Source organism: Cryptomeria japonica, chromosome 1 (assembly GCF_030272615.1).
Source record: "Cryptomeria japonica chromosome 1, Sugi_1.0, whole genome shotgun sequence".
Lineage (NCBI taxonomy): Eukaryota > Viridiplantae > Streptophyta > Pinopsida > Cupressales > Cupressaceae > Cryptomeria > Cryptomeria japonica.
This window is the reverse complement of record NC_081405.1, coordinates 16,863,213-16,879,629: the sequence shown is the minus strand read 5'-3', so window position 1 is coordinate 16,879,629 and position 16,417 is coordinate 16,863,213. Positions and strand designations below refer to the sequence as shown.

Genomic DNA, 16,417 nt, shown 5'->3' with positions numbered 1-16,417 from the left:
GCTTCCATTGAGAATCTAAGCTACTGTTGGCCCAAACTTCACAACCATATAGAATAACCGGCAACACCAAAAGCCTAAAAAGTGTTTGGATGGTTTTCCAATCCCAAAGCTTAGCCTCTCTGCATCTATTTTGAAGTGCATAGAGTGCCTTCCAGCCGCCTAGAGTTCTCTTCTTCCTGCAACCTTCCCAACTAAGACTCTTGTTGAAATCAATTCCAAGGTATTTGTAATCTGCAACTTCTTCAAGAATGCTACCTTCAAAGTAAAACTTATGTTGCTCTTGTTTCCTTCTACTTGAGAAAACCATGATTTTCGTCTTGCTAATATTAACTTGCATTCCCACAATATTGCAAAAGCGCTCAAGGGCAAATAAGTGCTCTTGCAAACCAAGGGCGGAATTAGCAAGCAAAATGAGGTCATCAACATAAAGGAGCAGCCTTATCACAAATTCACCCAATTGAATACCATCACCATTCTGCATGTTTAACCATTCTTCAAGTTTGTCAATGTATAAGCCAAACAAGGTAGGGGAAAGAGGACACCCTTGTTTGACACCAATATCACTCCTAAAACTAGTTGAAATGCCATCAGGAGTTCTGATTTTCACTTTAACCTCCTCATAAAGCCTATGAACAACAACCCTAAGATAAGCCGGGATACCAAGCACTTCCATTCTGTGCCACAGTTTGTCACGTGGGACTGTGTCAAAAGCTTTTTTGAAATCAACAAAACAATATCTACACCACCTATCTTCCCATTTCTCTTTGAGTATCATCCATTTCCTAATTTCGCATCTAATTGATATGAGCTCCTGATTTGAGCAATTAGCATTTTTGCCAACCACTTTGAAGAAAGATTAGAGAAACCGAAGTATTCATCGGAAACATCGAAAACCTCATATGAAACCTGAGACGGTAAGAACGATGTAAAGAAAATCAAGAACTTGTAAACCCCGACTTTTCCTTGCTTTTAAATTTATCGTAATGGCGCCAAATTGCGAGACCAGACTTGGACAGGCACAGTGCCATACCCTTCCTGATTTCTGCTAAACCAGAAATGTCTACAGATTTGAAAGACTTTCAGCCTTTATTTGGCGAGGCCAAGGCAGAATTAGAGGCTGCGACGCCCCATGCCCTGTTGCCTTTCCTATATATTATTCAGGCTTTGGACGGCAGCAAGTTGCGTGTTCAAATTACCGACTTCCATTCCAACACATGGGAAACTGTCAAAACAGCAGACCAGCTCGAACAACTTGTCAGTTACTCGTCGCCCTATCATTAAAATTTTAAATTCACGTTGTTAATGGTTTTCTTCAAACTGTATTTGGTCATTGCTCATCAATGGAATGAAATTTATATAAAATTGCTGAGAATTAGATGCGTTTTTGACAAATTAGAATTTTTACATCATATGTGGTAAGAAGTTTACATCGGGATAAATTGTGATTAAAAAGAGTTTGAGTGATCGAAAATGTGGAGAGCTTTTTAATCTGTGTTTTCGCAATTTAACCCGAAGCATCTCATAAATATCGATTGCAGAAGCTTGAAGCTTCCAATCATTTTTGTTATAAATACTTTAATATAATATATGATATGCTATTCGCTTGAAGATGCGAACTGGTATAAAGGCTGCGTTGTATTTTGTTGTCAAAGGAAAATATATAGTGTATGTTTACGGATATATACAGTCGACATGTTTGTATATGTGATGGTGATGGCAACTTTGAGTGTCCTCTAAATTAAACTGGTTTTAAGAGCTATCAAAGTGTATAGAGAAAGTAATGCAATTTCTTCGATTTTGATTGGTAAATTCCCCTTGTGGAGTATCCTTTGGCTTAGATGCCACAATGGTGGGTAACTTACGTCAAATTCACTTGTGCTCACACGATTCACAAAAATAATTCATCTTTAGCCTGGTTGCAAGGTATGTATTTGGAGTTCTCATTGTTTCCAACTTTCGCTATCTTCTTATTCTTCAACTCTTCACAAATATCTGGTAATAAAGTGCCCTCAACAGGACGCAACAAATCATAAACATTTTAATAAAATAATAGATAATTTAAACATGTTAATCTATATAGATGGAGTACGTGAAGAAGCTAGTACGATGCATATACACATGTATCTAAATATATATATATTTAATATCCTCATTACAGCCAAGCTTGCCTTGCTATTAGTAAGCCAGGGCAAAACAAGAAAAAGAAGAAGAGAGGAATTCAGTATTTACTTGAGATAATACAACCAAAGCCTGAAACCATGACAACCTACTTATAGACTCCCAAGCCTATATGAAGGAGTCTAGGATTGGGCCAAGAGCTGCCTCCTCCCCATCTTGAGGAGGAGTTCCACGATAGTCCGTCCTATTGGAGTCCAATCCAAAGCTTTTTTATTTCTAAATAAAGTAACTCAACTCTTGCTTTCTTACCCATCCGTTTCTTAGTTGGAGTGGAGAGAGTATCTAGGGACGGGAGCAGAGAGCCTACACCCTTCACAATCGCAGTGGGGTTCTTCTTAGGAGAAATTTATTTTTTTGGCATTATCCCCTTTCTTAAAACCCTTCATCTTTAGTCGAACCCTTGGAATCTCTATCATGAAGAACCTCCTCCCTTGTTTTGTCAAGATTAAATTTTCGTCCATGTTTTCTATTCGCCCCACAATTTGCTTTTTGGTTAAGGCCCTTTGTTAAATAGTGAGAGTTTCTTTGGAAGTTAAAAAATCAGTGAAGGTTATAAAATCTGATCTAGTAGGAAACTCGAGAAGAATCACTTCGTTTGGGCTAAAGAAAGGGTGCCAAGGGGACAAGAAGATCCACTCCTGCAAAAAAACTAGGGACCTTTTAGGCCAAACAAACTCTCTATCTGCTTGGGACTGAAATTTAACAACAAAGAAGCCTCTAAGGAGTAAAGAAATGGAAGGATCAATAATAGAGGGCTAAGATTCCTTTATCAATTTGTAGATCTCCATTAAAGACAGTATCTTGCCCAGGAAGAGACAAATAAAAGAGTAGCTTCCTAAACGATTCACAATGGATTCAATGTGATGGTTAGTTAGTGTTGTCACAAAAGTTTGCACCCTTGTTGAGCTATCAACTCAGCAACCTCATGAAACATGGAAACAATCCCAAAGTGTGGGACCTTGTGCAATGGGGTTGAATCTCCAGAGAAGGCTGACTTCCTTCTCAATCCAAGTGCAGGCGTTGAACCAAGTCAACACTCCAAATTCTACTTCTAAACCTATCCTAACAGCTTGCAAAGGAAAAGAGAAGAAATAAATGCTGAAATGAAAGGAGGTGATGCACCAACATAAGAGATGTTCCTCTCCCCAACCCGAAATGACACAAAGAATCAACCAAAATACCTTGAAGATGTACAAACTTCAGTTGCATGAATGACCCCAAACACATGTATGGAGGTTAGAATTTGTTAATGTCAAAGGGGGAGAAGGTTTCCCACAAGTCACACTTAGAAACAAGTTAACACAGCATATACGTGAGAGAAAGCCACAAAACATACACTTACAATGAAGGTAAGAAAACATACACAACATGCATAAGGTGAAGGGAGGCAAGAATGATAATTTCAATTCATTCTCAAGCCAATGGCCAAACTTAAAATTGCAGAAATGCAAGAAAATATACAAATCTTCAAGAGAAGTGAAAGAGCAAAGAGTGTTTACCTCACTGGGTAAACAGGAAGAATACAGAAATCGAACAGCAATGCACAATGCAAATACAAAAGAAGTACCAGGATGAGCTTGCCATTAATGTCAAAAGATGTTCATATTATAATCTGTCGTCAATATTACATGTCCTCCAACACCCAGAGGTGGTACAATATATGACAGCCGAAGGGGTGCGACACAACCGTCGCGACTCCAACTACCTACCCGTCGGCTAACTAACTGACTGCCGTAACTCATTATTACTGACGACAACATAAACATAATATACCAACATAACATAATGATTATTCCCGACAACATCATCCCCCCCAAGAAAAGAAGTCGACTCCGACGACTTAATACAAAATAGAGATGAACGGCAGGAACTACTGACGCCAGTCGGGCCCGGATCTTATACACTTGCTGCGTCCTCGCCTGAAAACCTTTTCTGCTACCAGCCGATGCTCAAGTGCGGATTTCACCAATATTGCTTCCTTTGCCATCACAGTCCTCCTGTGCCTAACCCAAACTTGTCTACAAAACACGTTTTTCAGTCTCAGCTTCCACCAACTGCTACTCAAATGATTCTGTCTCCCTAGCCAATTTGTCCTCAATAGCCACCCGTGCTGCTCTCTCGGCATCCAACTCCTGGGTACGCTAAACTAAGTCTCACGCGACTATTGCCTCCAACCTGGTGGTCAGCTCCTCCCGAGCCCTCTGTGCATCCACCACGGCAACCTCACATCCCGCCGAGACATAGTCCGAGTTCCTCAAAGCGTACCAGTCATGCCTGGAGGTGGCCACAATCCGCTGGCACAGATACTAGGAGACACCTGAAATCCTCCATCACACTCCCTAAAGGCTAAAAACTGAACTGAATAACTCCCTGGTGTCATACAACTGTGCGGACCTGCAATGCCTTCCCTCAAACTCTGTTTGTTCGCAACCTCCAAATCCATCTCCCTCTACGGCTTATTTCTTCCCCGCCAATGCTTAGCTGCAGGCTTCTTTCTCACAAGACGGACAACCACAACACTTCCCGTGGTCTTCTGTAGCTCAAAATAAACTGGGGGTCTGGGGGCAACGCCCCCAGTGGGGTCGAGGGGCAGCGCCCCCGCCGCCAACACCAATTTACAACCTTCAGAACCCCACGAAAGTCCATGGCGCGCATCATTTCTGTGATATTTTATGATGTCAAAACCCTTCTTTTACACTCCAATATTTTCAGTGTCCAGGCTCCAGATGTCAGCAAATCATTTTAAATCTGGTCGTCGTCGTTTTTTTTTTTTTTTTTTAAGGGCACTGTAATGTCCCCGATGGCTACCCGGCCATACAACCTCCCTATACGGTCAACAACAGCATTGGCACCTCCGATCGTGCGGCTGCTTGGTCTACCTGTGGCGGTCGGCCCGTGCTTTACCCTTCGCATCACGTGGTGGTGTGCTAGTGCGGTGTTCGGCGTCTTCTTCCCTTTACCCCTTGCTGTGCGGTGATGGCGGTGTGCGGGGTTGTTTTGTTCTTCGTCGCGGTGGTGTTGTGCGGCGTCTTTGATGTTTGGCGGCGTTTTATTCTTTCGCGGGCTGCTTGGTGACCGCCTTCGGTGGCTCCCACCGCACGATGGTGTCACCGTCGGTGGTTCCACCGCACGGTGGTGCCACAGCACGGTGGTGCCACCGTCGGTGCTTCCACCGCACGGTGGTTCCACCGTCGGTGATGCCACCGCACGGTGGTGTCACCTTGTCACCTTGGTCCCACTGTACGGTGGCCATTTTCCCCTTCTTTTTTTTTTTGACCGTACGGTCGCTGTCATACGATCGTGCGGTTTTTTTTTTTTTTTGAAGTTGTCTAGAGAGTCTTCGGCTCGGGTCCCCTGTCTCTGGGATCGCCCTTCATCCTTCTCAGTTTTTCTCGCCCAAAAGTCTCCTGCTTTTGTCCCATGCCTCTCGAGTTGCTTGCCCGGCCTCTTAGGTCCCCTTCCATCCTCTCGGGTCCCCCTTCGGGCTCTCGGGTGTCCGTCCGGCCTCTCGGGTCCCCTGCGCGCTTCGCGTGGTAGGGTTTCAATTTGGGCCCGTTGGTGGCAAGTCTATTTTCAATGGCCATCGGAAGACCTGGAACCACAAATTCTATAGGGACCACGACCTCCTTCCCGTACATAAGAAGAAGAAGGATAATAAAGATTTTGAAGACTGCGGTCTTCCATACAGGGTTCCAATCGTTGCCGATACTCTTCGGATTATTTATGCCGCTAGGGTTTGGGGCGTCTCCCTTCCAATATTCTCTCTTCCAATATTCTCTGTATTCCGGCAGGTACACCTCTGTTGGTTGCTCTGGTTCCTCTACTTCGAGCCTGTAGCTTTGGAACATTTCGTAATCCTCCATTTGCCAGTGGAAGAGCCCGTTAGTCGAGCATACCTCATCTTCAGAACATCCCTCCAATTCTAGCACCCCTTCATTGTTCGACTCCATCGCGTTCTTGCCCTTACTTTCATCGGGACCCCCTTCCCCTTTATTAGAGTCCTCCGAGTCGGAAGAGGCGAGCTCTTCGCCGACATTTTGGGTGTGTAGGTCAATGGTATATTTTCGCCCTCCCTTCTCCATGGAAAGTGTATTTTTCTTCCAGTTGTGGTTTACCCTTGCGTTGATCAACCACACTCTCCCCAGGATGGCGTCATAGCCTTTCTTCTTCGAGGGAATAACCACGAAATCTAACAAGAATGGTTGCGTACCAATTGTCACTTGCTGGGCCATCAACAGGCCGAGTGGCTTAATGCCGTGTTGGTCCGCTCCCACCAGGTTGAATGTGGGTGGCCACAGGGTGGGCTTCCCCAGCCGCTTCCATGTTTCTTCTGGTAGTACATTCACCCCAGATCCTCCGTCCACAATGGTGTCCTTCAAAATGGTCCCACGGATACGCATTTCTACCACAGCTGGGTGTCTACCACTGCTCACGACTAGTAACATCGGGTCAGTCGAAGGGCTGACGGAAACCTCCACCTATGGTGTACTCTTCGTAGCGGTGGCGGGAACCCCTACCTGTGGTGCACTCGACGATGCGGTGCTTTGCACATTGGTGAGGATGGCAGTCCTCAATTGTGGCATAGAGTCTAGAAGGTCTTTTACCTTTATCGGCACCTCTATCTGCAAGATTTGCTCAATGATGTTATTTTCCGCTTTCGTACGGAATGATGTACTCGCCACCTCGTTGTCCCGTCGTTCGGTCGTCATCTCACGTTCAATATTGGCCTTTGCCTCCCGTAATCGCTCCTTCTCCGTACGGGGGTCGGGATAAGTGGTTTTTTCGTCTGGGCGCGGGTGATCGCTAGTACTTCTTTCTCACCAGTCTTCTCAGCCTTCTCAATGTTGAGGAGATTAACCCCTGCCTGCGGGCAATTTGCGTCCTCATGGTCGCCTGGCCCACACCAACGGCAGAGGTGCTGAGGGGTGGCTTCCTTCGTGCAATCACGGGCGAAGTGCCCCCACTGATTACAGGCCCTACATTGGATAATCGGGCGTCCCTTCGCATCGTATTGGACCCTGTTTCTAGTGGAATTATTATTATTCCCCCGTCCGCCTTGTCGGTTTCCTCGGTAGCCTTCGGAAGATGCATTATTGTTTGAATCCGATGTGGAGGGCTGCTCCTGGGCAAAGAGCACTTGCTGGTTACGTGCCTTCAGATTGTATGGGCATTCCTTCGTAGAATGTCCCATGATCTGGCAGATGTCACAGAATGCCTTCTTGGGACAGACACCCTTTGTGTGGCCGCTCTCCTTACAATCCGTGCACCACAATTCATCATCCTTGCCTGTGGTCCCCTTCATTGTCTTAAACTCTTTTAACATTCGTTCCATATCCTTCTGAAGGGCCGTGACTTTCTTCTTCGGCTTCTCATCACTGCTACTCTCTTCTTCCCACGTATCATCTTCAGAGGATGACGAAGATCTATTCTTCTTCTTTTTGGCCGTCTTATTTTCACTTTCCAAGTCCATGGCCCGATTGTATGCATCATCGTAGGATGTCGGAGGCACAATTTTCATCTTTCGTCGTAGCTTAGGGTTCAGACCCTCGACAAACCACCACTTCTTCAAGCCATCAGCCGGTTGGCTTTCCATCTTTCCGACTAATTCCTTCAACCGGCGGCCATATGCCTGTACGGTCTCCTCCTTTCCTTGCTTTGTTCCATAGATTTCCGAGACTATCTCATTATCATCTCGGAGAAGCCGAATTTCCTTCTCGAATGCTTTCTTCAATTCATCCCACGTAGTTACCCCGGTTTTATCCAAGTCTGAATACCAGTCAATAGCCACTCCTCTCAGTGTGGCGGGGAACTGCTTCATCCATTCATCCTGGTCAGTCACCCCGTTGGCTGTCCAGATGGTTTCGCAGGTACGGCAATGCCGTGCGGGATCATCTTTGCTATCCCCGTTGAATTTGGGCAACTTCTGTTTGGTCGCCATTGATGGAAGTCGTCCACTTGGAGGTGGTTGTGGCCGTGTCTACCCTTCGGCGCTGCTCCCTCCGATGCCGCTGATGTCTTTAGTGGTGGTGACCAAAGGTACGGTGTTCTGCCTTGTACCTACCGTGCGGTTAGCTTCCCCTTCGCCGTCGTCACCCGTGCCCGGCTCCCTTCGGTGATCCTCCCTTTGTGGCGTGAGAGCGACTACCGTGCGGTTAGCTTCCCCTTCGCCGTCACCCGTGCCCGGCTCCCTTCGGTGATCCTCCCTTTGTGGCGTGAGAGATAAGTTTTTGAACCGATCTCGAGTCTCTTCAACTAGTTCTCTCCGTAACCTAGTTTCCTCCATAAACTCTTCGAGGCTTCTCGCTCTACAGTAGTCTGGCGACGCGTAGAAATTCCCCTCGGCTTCTGCACCTTCCGTGACACCTCCTTGGTTCCCTTCGGGCAACCCTTCGGCAGGTCGTCCTTCGGCAAGTTGCCTTAGCCTCCGTCTACGTTCTACACGTTGTTCCAGAATCAAAGCCTTCTGCGCAGCCTCCCACTCGTCGGTTTCTAATTTCTTATTTCTGTCTTTATTCAATAAATTGGGCATTAATTGTGGTACAATTTCATGTTTCACAACACATAAACCAAAACACAACACGTCTTTATTAATTCATTCTTTTGTATACAATCAACATAATTCTTCTGCTTCTAACAGTGTTCTTTATTTCTCTCCCTTCACAATTTAAGGATTATTTGTCCTTCGTCGGTCTTCCCTACGTCCGTCATCCTGGCGCTCATGAAATTCTCGTAAGATTTGCTGTCGTCGGTTCTCATGGTAGGTGTCTTCTCCTACGTAGAGTTCTGTTTGGGCATCGTCGACTTCTGGGTTTATTTCAGCAACGGGTAGGCCCATTGGGTCTGTGCGCCATCCATGTCTTCCGTTTCGAGTTCGTCTAGGCAGCGGTGCCAAATGTTTACCTCACTGGGTAAACAGGAAGAATACAGAAATCGAACAACAATGCACAATGCAAATACAAAAGAAGTACCAGGATGAGCTTGCCATTAATGTCAAAAGATGTTCATATCATAATCTGTCGTCAATATTACATGTCCTCCAACACCCAGAGGTGGTACAATATATGACAGCCGAAGGGGTGCGACACAACCGTCGCGACTCCAACTACCTACCTGTCGGCTAACTAACTGACCGCCGTAACTCATTATTACTGACGACAACATAAACATAATATACCAACATAACATAATGATTATTCCCGACAACAAAGAGTAGCTCAAGCTAGTTGGGAGAGAACCCTTTACAATGAGGCTTAACAACCTATATATAGCAAACTGGTTGCGGAGAAGAGACCAATGGTCAAAGAGGGGAAACTTTGACCTGGCGAACACAGGAGAATGTCCGTCCAGGAAGATAGGGAAGTGCACAGGTCTGACATTGCTGTGCGTGCAAGACAGCCATCCATACCCTAACAAGGCAATCCCAAGAGAGAAATCACTTCTAGAAGGTAGATTGCCTGACATTCCAAAGTTAGAGCATGCAAACCTGACATGAAGGCCATCAAGTAACTATAAATAAGCATGGCATTGGATTCCACTTGATGGCGATCCTGCAAAAAACATTAAATGCGCTTCTATAGCTCCATGAATGAAAGTAGACAAGTCACAGGGGTTGGTGGAGTATTAAGAGCCTTGATTGTTGATTACATCATTCAGAAGTGTCGCAAGTCGTCGGAAGTCAAATGTTGGGCCCTCAAGAAAACACTGCAAGGGGAGAGGTTTTGGGATTCTGGGGGCTAGAAGGAAAGGAGGAAAGGGAGGAAAGGAGATATGGAAACCCAAGGTTTGAGGATTCTAGAGTCTAGAAATATGGGGGTTTTGGGATTTCAGGGTTCGGAAGTGAAAGAGGAAAGGGAGGAAAGGAGTTCTGGAAAGAAAGGAGGAAAGGGAGGAAAGGAGGTTCGGAAATCTGGGTTTGGAAGGAAAGGTCTGAAGCCGCCTCTTGACAAGATAACACTTAACATTTCATGATTCCATTGGTTTTGTCCTTGATCAATTGGGGCAGTGCTGGTCCATGGAACATATCTCTGATTGGTTCTCGATGATGGACCAAGGGTGTCATAAAATGACAACAGTTAGCAAGGCAAAGATCTGGGATGGGCTGAGAGAAAGCACTAGGTGTATCCCTAAAGAGGAAAGAGTCATCTAGCCTTTCAAGTATCAAACCTCAAACAAAAGAATGATTTTGTTCGGCATTACAAGAGGGCAAATCTTAGGCAGGGTGGCAACCTCTTTGACTAGTCCCTCACAATCAATTGCCATGGAAGCAAAGGGCCCCTACTTCAATGGTAATTTGACAAGATGGGAAACAAATGAGTGTTTGTCTTCAACAATTGAGATTTGTAGACACCACAAGTGTGGAAATTGTTTGTGGCATTCTTACAACCCTGGAAAATCTCCCTTACAACCAACCTAGGCTCTTTTTGTAATGTTCCCTTATGTCATTGCTTAGAAATTTAGGGAATAACTGTTTTGCAAATCAATTGCAAGTGACTTCTTTCCACAAAGTCTCTAATAACACTTTAACTGAAAATGATTGAAGTAAGAATAACAGTCTATGATACCACTTCTATAAGATTTGTCCTTATTTTATTCAATTGATATCATTTATAATCTGACGATATATGATATGTGAGAACAATACCACTGCTTTCTCTGATTCAACACTTAGGTATATGCAAGATGATTTTGATCACTATATCTGCACTTAGTGCAATGCAACAATATTAAGATTATCTCTGCTGTCTCTGATATGACTGATAACAACTATGCAAGGATGATCTTTAATCTGAATTGTCTTCCCAGTCCCTTATACGATGGTTGAGATGCTAATCCTGATTTATCGATATAAGCTTACAAATGTCTTCAATATTGGTATTGCAGTATCTGATCTTGGTCCTTAAATATGTGCAATTATCTGTCAACTATCGCTTACAGTGATAGGATGATCTGCTGCTCCGGATATATCGTTATGGATATGCACGTATGGTCCCACTTTTAGCGGTATAGTGCTGTTCCTGATTTGTCTTGATATTTGTGCAACAATGGTGCTCTTCCTTATATTGGTCCTGATAATTTATGCAACCGGTTTGACACAAGGCCAATTGCTCAACTGAGCTATCCAAATAGGATATATAAACGATTTGATGATGATTGGTAGAATGAATTCTATCTTCCTTATGCATCTTGCACGATGGAACGGTTGCATTAAGAGACATGTTTCTTCCTAATCATGTCCCTCCGTGAGCAGATCACATCTCCTCATAACAATCGGTTTATGACAAACATCATGCTTAATGATTATTTGTTTAAGCCTTGACTAACTAATGTTTGTATTTATCTTACTGTCTCAATCGCAGCACTTCATAGTTTATACAAATTGCACCTTATCAATTGTTATTGGTTATTTCTATCTAACTGATATTCATTGATCTCTTCATAAACAATAATAAGTGATGATTGCTGCCATTATGGGTAATCACTGATTGACTTTGCTTGGGTAGTGATTACCGGTTTCCCTTATGTTTGATGACATTCTCCTTTGGTCGACATGATCAACCTTCGATGATTGATATGCTTGATATTACTTGATTGATATCTATTGGATAACTGATTAGTAGATCCTTGATTGACCCTTACTCGATACTCCTTATGCAACGCTAATATGAACGGTACAAAGTGATATTGATTAATGGCTATGATAACTTCCTTTATCTGATAGAAATGTCTTCATATATGATCAGTTTATATAGGAGTTCTCCATGGATAGATGCTACTATGTGCATGCTCTTACCGTCTTCATTCCTTGATGAGAATGGGGAAGAGCATATCAAATCTCGTCTTCATTACATCTTATCTTCTATGCTTTGCTTGGAGGCTAGATAGGAAAATCGTGAAGTCTTATGTAATAAGATGATTTTCGACAATGTCTCTATGCTACGATTGTTATAAAATACAACTAACTATATGTACAAATTGTTATCTTCTAACTTCTAGCTAATTGAGGATGCTTTCAAGGCTGCCACCTTTGATCACATAATTGCTTATCATTACTAGGTCATAGATGGGGACATCACATTTTTGTCATAACATCTCCAACAATGATGTTTGTCTTGTGAGTCTCATTCTTCTAACTCTAGGTTGATTCGACAATTCATCTAGTAGGAAGAAGAAAAATTTTCTGGAGAGGGGTGGCAGTGGGAGAAGCAGTTGAATGGACAAAAGCAGCTGCTTGTGCCTTTTTACCATCTGCCACTGAGTTGCCATCTCCATTTGCTTTTGAATCTGCTGTATCCTGCTATAGCTCACCATCTGATTAGCTTTATTTATTCAATATATAGAATATAGGTTTACAAGAGGAAGTGTTAAATCCTCTTGTTAAATTTCACACATCAAATAGGCATGTTGGATAGGATAGGGCCATATTCACATACATAAATATGTGCATTAAATATACAAGCGCATGGCACTACATGCTTCTTTGTTCATGGGCAAAAAATTGGCCAAATTCTATTTTTGAACGTTGGACACTTGTAAGCGATTTATTTGTAGCTCTTTATTTGCCTTTTTTGTGGTTGATAAATTGTGGCCTTGGGGGGCCACTCCCTTCAAGTAAAGCTTGAATTTTTTTTTTGTTTGTGCATCAACCCTGTAAATAGGGGTGCAAAAGAGTAACAACAAATCTCAACCCACAAAAAGTGGGAAGACCTATATCTAAAACAACCATACTCAGGAAGCCATAAAATACATCTAGTAACACTAAAAAAGGTTTTGCCTAAGGGCCTCACTTTCCCATCTTAACATGGGATGGCAGAGTTAGCATACACTTGCTACTTCTAGTTTTGCTTAGCGCTTTCTTTTTCCACTTGATGGTAGTCCATTGATTTGTGTTTTCCCCTAGAAGACTGTCAGTTTCAAGCATGTTGCATAGCATAGGAATTGTCTCCAAAGAAGGTATCTTATTATATTATAATCAATCCCAGTTGCTGTTTTAAGGGGGGATTCTTCATTATGACGAATTATGCTGCTTTGAGGAGAGACCTGAGACTGAGTTCTTTTGGAATTATAAGAAGCAACATCTTTAGCACAATCCCTTACAAAAGGAAAAATATGCTAACAGCTCAGATCTGCCCCTTTCCCCTAGGTTGCTTGCTTGAGGGGTTTTTCCTTTATAGCTGAACAAGACAGTTCTGGACAATTATCTGCCTTTTTTCCAATTGCATATCATCATCTACACCTGAATGCTATTCCTTCATAGTCTACTGGTTTTTCTGATATTTTGGTACCAACCTTTATTCTGTTTTTTTTTTTGTAAAGGTTTGGAAAGGTTCATTTCCACTAGGATGTGAGCAAATATGAAAGAAGAATGAAGAGTGAAAGAGAATTGGGATTTTGAAGAAGTTGACCCTGAAATGAATCTCCCAATGGAGTTGCGAATTGAAGATAGCTAAGTGGAGCCCTAGAAATCATAGTTGAACTACTCACCAAAAGCAAAAACTCGCCAATGCCTGAAAATAAAACTCGGCAACTTAAAAATTTGCTTAAATTTAATTAGAAATGCATTTTTTTTCCAAAATTCAATGAGGAGATGCATCCAATGAGTCAATAAATGAGTACATAAAAGAAACAAGTTGAGTCTAGATATATTTGATTGATTTAAATGCAAATTGGGTACAAAATGGCATCCTCATGTGGAATCTTGATGGCTGATAGTCTGAAACAAAATGAAATAGCAAATTATTTTTGTAAAACTAAAAGTAAATACTATATCAAAACATTTTACATCTTCCTCTTTTTAGCTCTAGTGAAAACTAAGGGAGAGGTAGAACTAGAGGGTCTAGTCCTAGGTGCCTCCTCCACCTCGCCAAAACGAGGTTGAGGGTAGCATCCCTCGTGGGGGTTCTAGGGTGAGAGAGAGAGGGGTAGAGAGATAGGTCTAGATCTTGGGGGAGAGAGGAGAGAGTGAGATAGAGAGTGGTAGAGAGAGGGGAAATAGAGGAAGAGTGATAGGGAGATAGATCGGTCTAGAATTCGGGGCAAATAAAGTGAGTGAGATAGAGAGAGTGAGAGAATGCTGATAGGAGCCTACCGATTACTGAAATTTGAGTAAGTCTGAAATTTAAAAGATCTTCTAAAACCTAAAATTTGCATTATAACTCCTAGAGATCTGAAACCACTCTCAAACATCCTGCCAATATATACATGAAATATAATAGAACAAGATTTTTTGACTAGTTTGGGCCTCTTTTTTTTATTCATCCGAGTTTTTTGCCAGAGACTTGCCTAGTTTTTGTGAAAAACTCGGCAATTTTCTCCCAAAAATTTGCGAGTTTTTGCATAAATACTCGCAGAGCAGAGCCGAGTCTTCTGTGAGTCTTCCATCTATGCTAGAAATTCAATGACACATTGGGTAATCTTACCCAAATTGGAATAGCAGTAAATATCTTTGTGAAGGGGTTGAATTTAGGGAACCATGGTTTCATGCATAGGTAGTATTTGTCCTAGGCTCAAGCACCAAGGGGACATATTTAGAGGGAATTCATCCTCAAAAATAAGAAAACTCTTTGGAAACTTCTTGTGTGTTGATAACATTCTTTAAGAAAAGAGACACCAAGGGACATATGTAATGTTCCCTACTAGGAGTCTGCCTCTCTAATTAACATACATCATTATGCCTTAAATTAGGACACTAAACTAGAGGACAATTAGCATTCATAATATAGTTAATAGTTACTATACTGAAGCCCCAATCCTTACTTCTTTCCTAATCATCAACCCTAACGGAGGATGGGGAATTACTTGTTAGGGCGTCAGGAAAACATTCTCCACAAATAGGCCCAAGGGTTTTAGGAACACCCGTCCATACCACCTCTTGGACTCCCTAAGGGTTTCAGGAACACCTGTCCATACCACCTATTGGACTCCCTAAGGGTTTTAGGAACACCCATCCATACCACCTCCTGGACTTTCTAAGGGTTTCAGGAACACTTGTCCATACCATCTCTTGGGACTCACCTATTTTGGGAGGTATTACAACTGCCTTTCCCTAACAAATCCAACCTATCCTCATGAGGGGCAATAGAGAGTGATTAAGGATTAGGCTATGAGTATACTATTCTCTCATGTATTATGATTATATATGTAAACAAATGAAATCAAGCATAATTGTTATATAAATCTGATTAACAAATATAAACCAAAAGAAAATCTTCTTTAAAACCCTCATAGAACAGGAGAAGGATGTCTACTTTTGTACCCCCCAAATCCAATAGAGAAGCCAAAAAATGGGAGGGGTTTTCGGAATTCACCCTGTAATGGTTGGACAAAATAAGGAACTCACGCCCAAGCACCATTGGAATTGCTTCATTGGTAAGTAGGCTAGTCAAATTGATATATTCCCATCCTTTGAAACTAATTGTATAAGAATTTTGCTTCCTAGAAAGCAGCTGTCTTTCTTTCTAGAATATTGTCCTTCGCAGCATAAAGAGGCCGGAAGTCGGGACCAGACATCAGAAATTTCTTCCAATACAAACTAGAAAGACGGGTTGGTCTTTCTTGAAACCTTCCAAACAGATGAAGATAATCCAATAAAGGATTGTCTATTGTTATATCTTTGATATGCTTGAATCGATTGCTGTGAATAAAACTAAAACGCTAGGTCCTAGAATCACAAACTATAGGAGTTTCCTCTTCTTCTCCGTAGGAATTTCTTAATTCTTTAGATAAAACGATTTTATCTAGTATAGGGAGCTTACTAACGAAATGAAGATGCAAGTTTGAGACAAACCCCAAGAAAGCCATCTGCCATTTATTGCAGTGAAGATGAATAGGGGTGTCCATCGCCATAGGTAGAGAAAGGTTGGTAGTGTAAGATACTAGAGCTTGCCTATATAATGGAAGCCACCACCCCTCCCATGCAGGAGTAATTATCTTTGCATTTATCACCATTAAAACCACTATCCCAAACAACTCCAATGAGCTGCCATGCATACTTGGAAATCCAAAAGTACCACTAAAAGGACATTTGAAATGTGTTTTAAATGCCCATTCCCTTAATGGCAATGATTGAGGAGAGAATACCTTCAAGCAATTAATCTTGGCTTTAGGAGGTCACGATTGCCAAAACCAAAGATTCAGTTGGAAGCTAAAAATCCGTGGAGCAAAAATTGAGGGGAAAGTGTTGTGACATTTTCACACATCGGCCCATTGCAAATGGGGACCCCTACTTTTTGCTTTCTAGGAT

General features: G+C 42.6%; 1 protein-coding gene across 1 annotated transcript in view; it reads left to right on the top strand.

Moving 5' to 3' along the window:
• The first annotated feature begins 775 nt into the window (after positions 1-775).
• The window catches only part of LOC131068204 (uncharacterized), a 128,633-nt gene continuing 112,991 nt past the window's right edge, over positions 776-16,417 (top strand). The window contains exon 1 of the mRNA XM_058003384.2: positions 776-1,254. Within this exon, the coding sequence (XP_057859367.2) occupies positions 1,057-1,254 (198 nt within the window). The 5' untranslated portion in view covers positions 776-1,056. The remainder of the gene's footprint in view (positions 1,255-16,417) is intronic.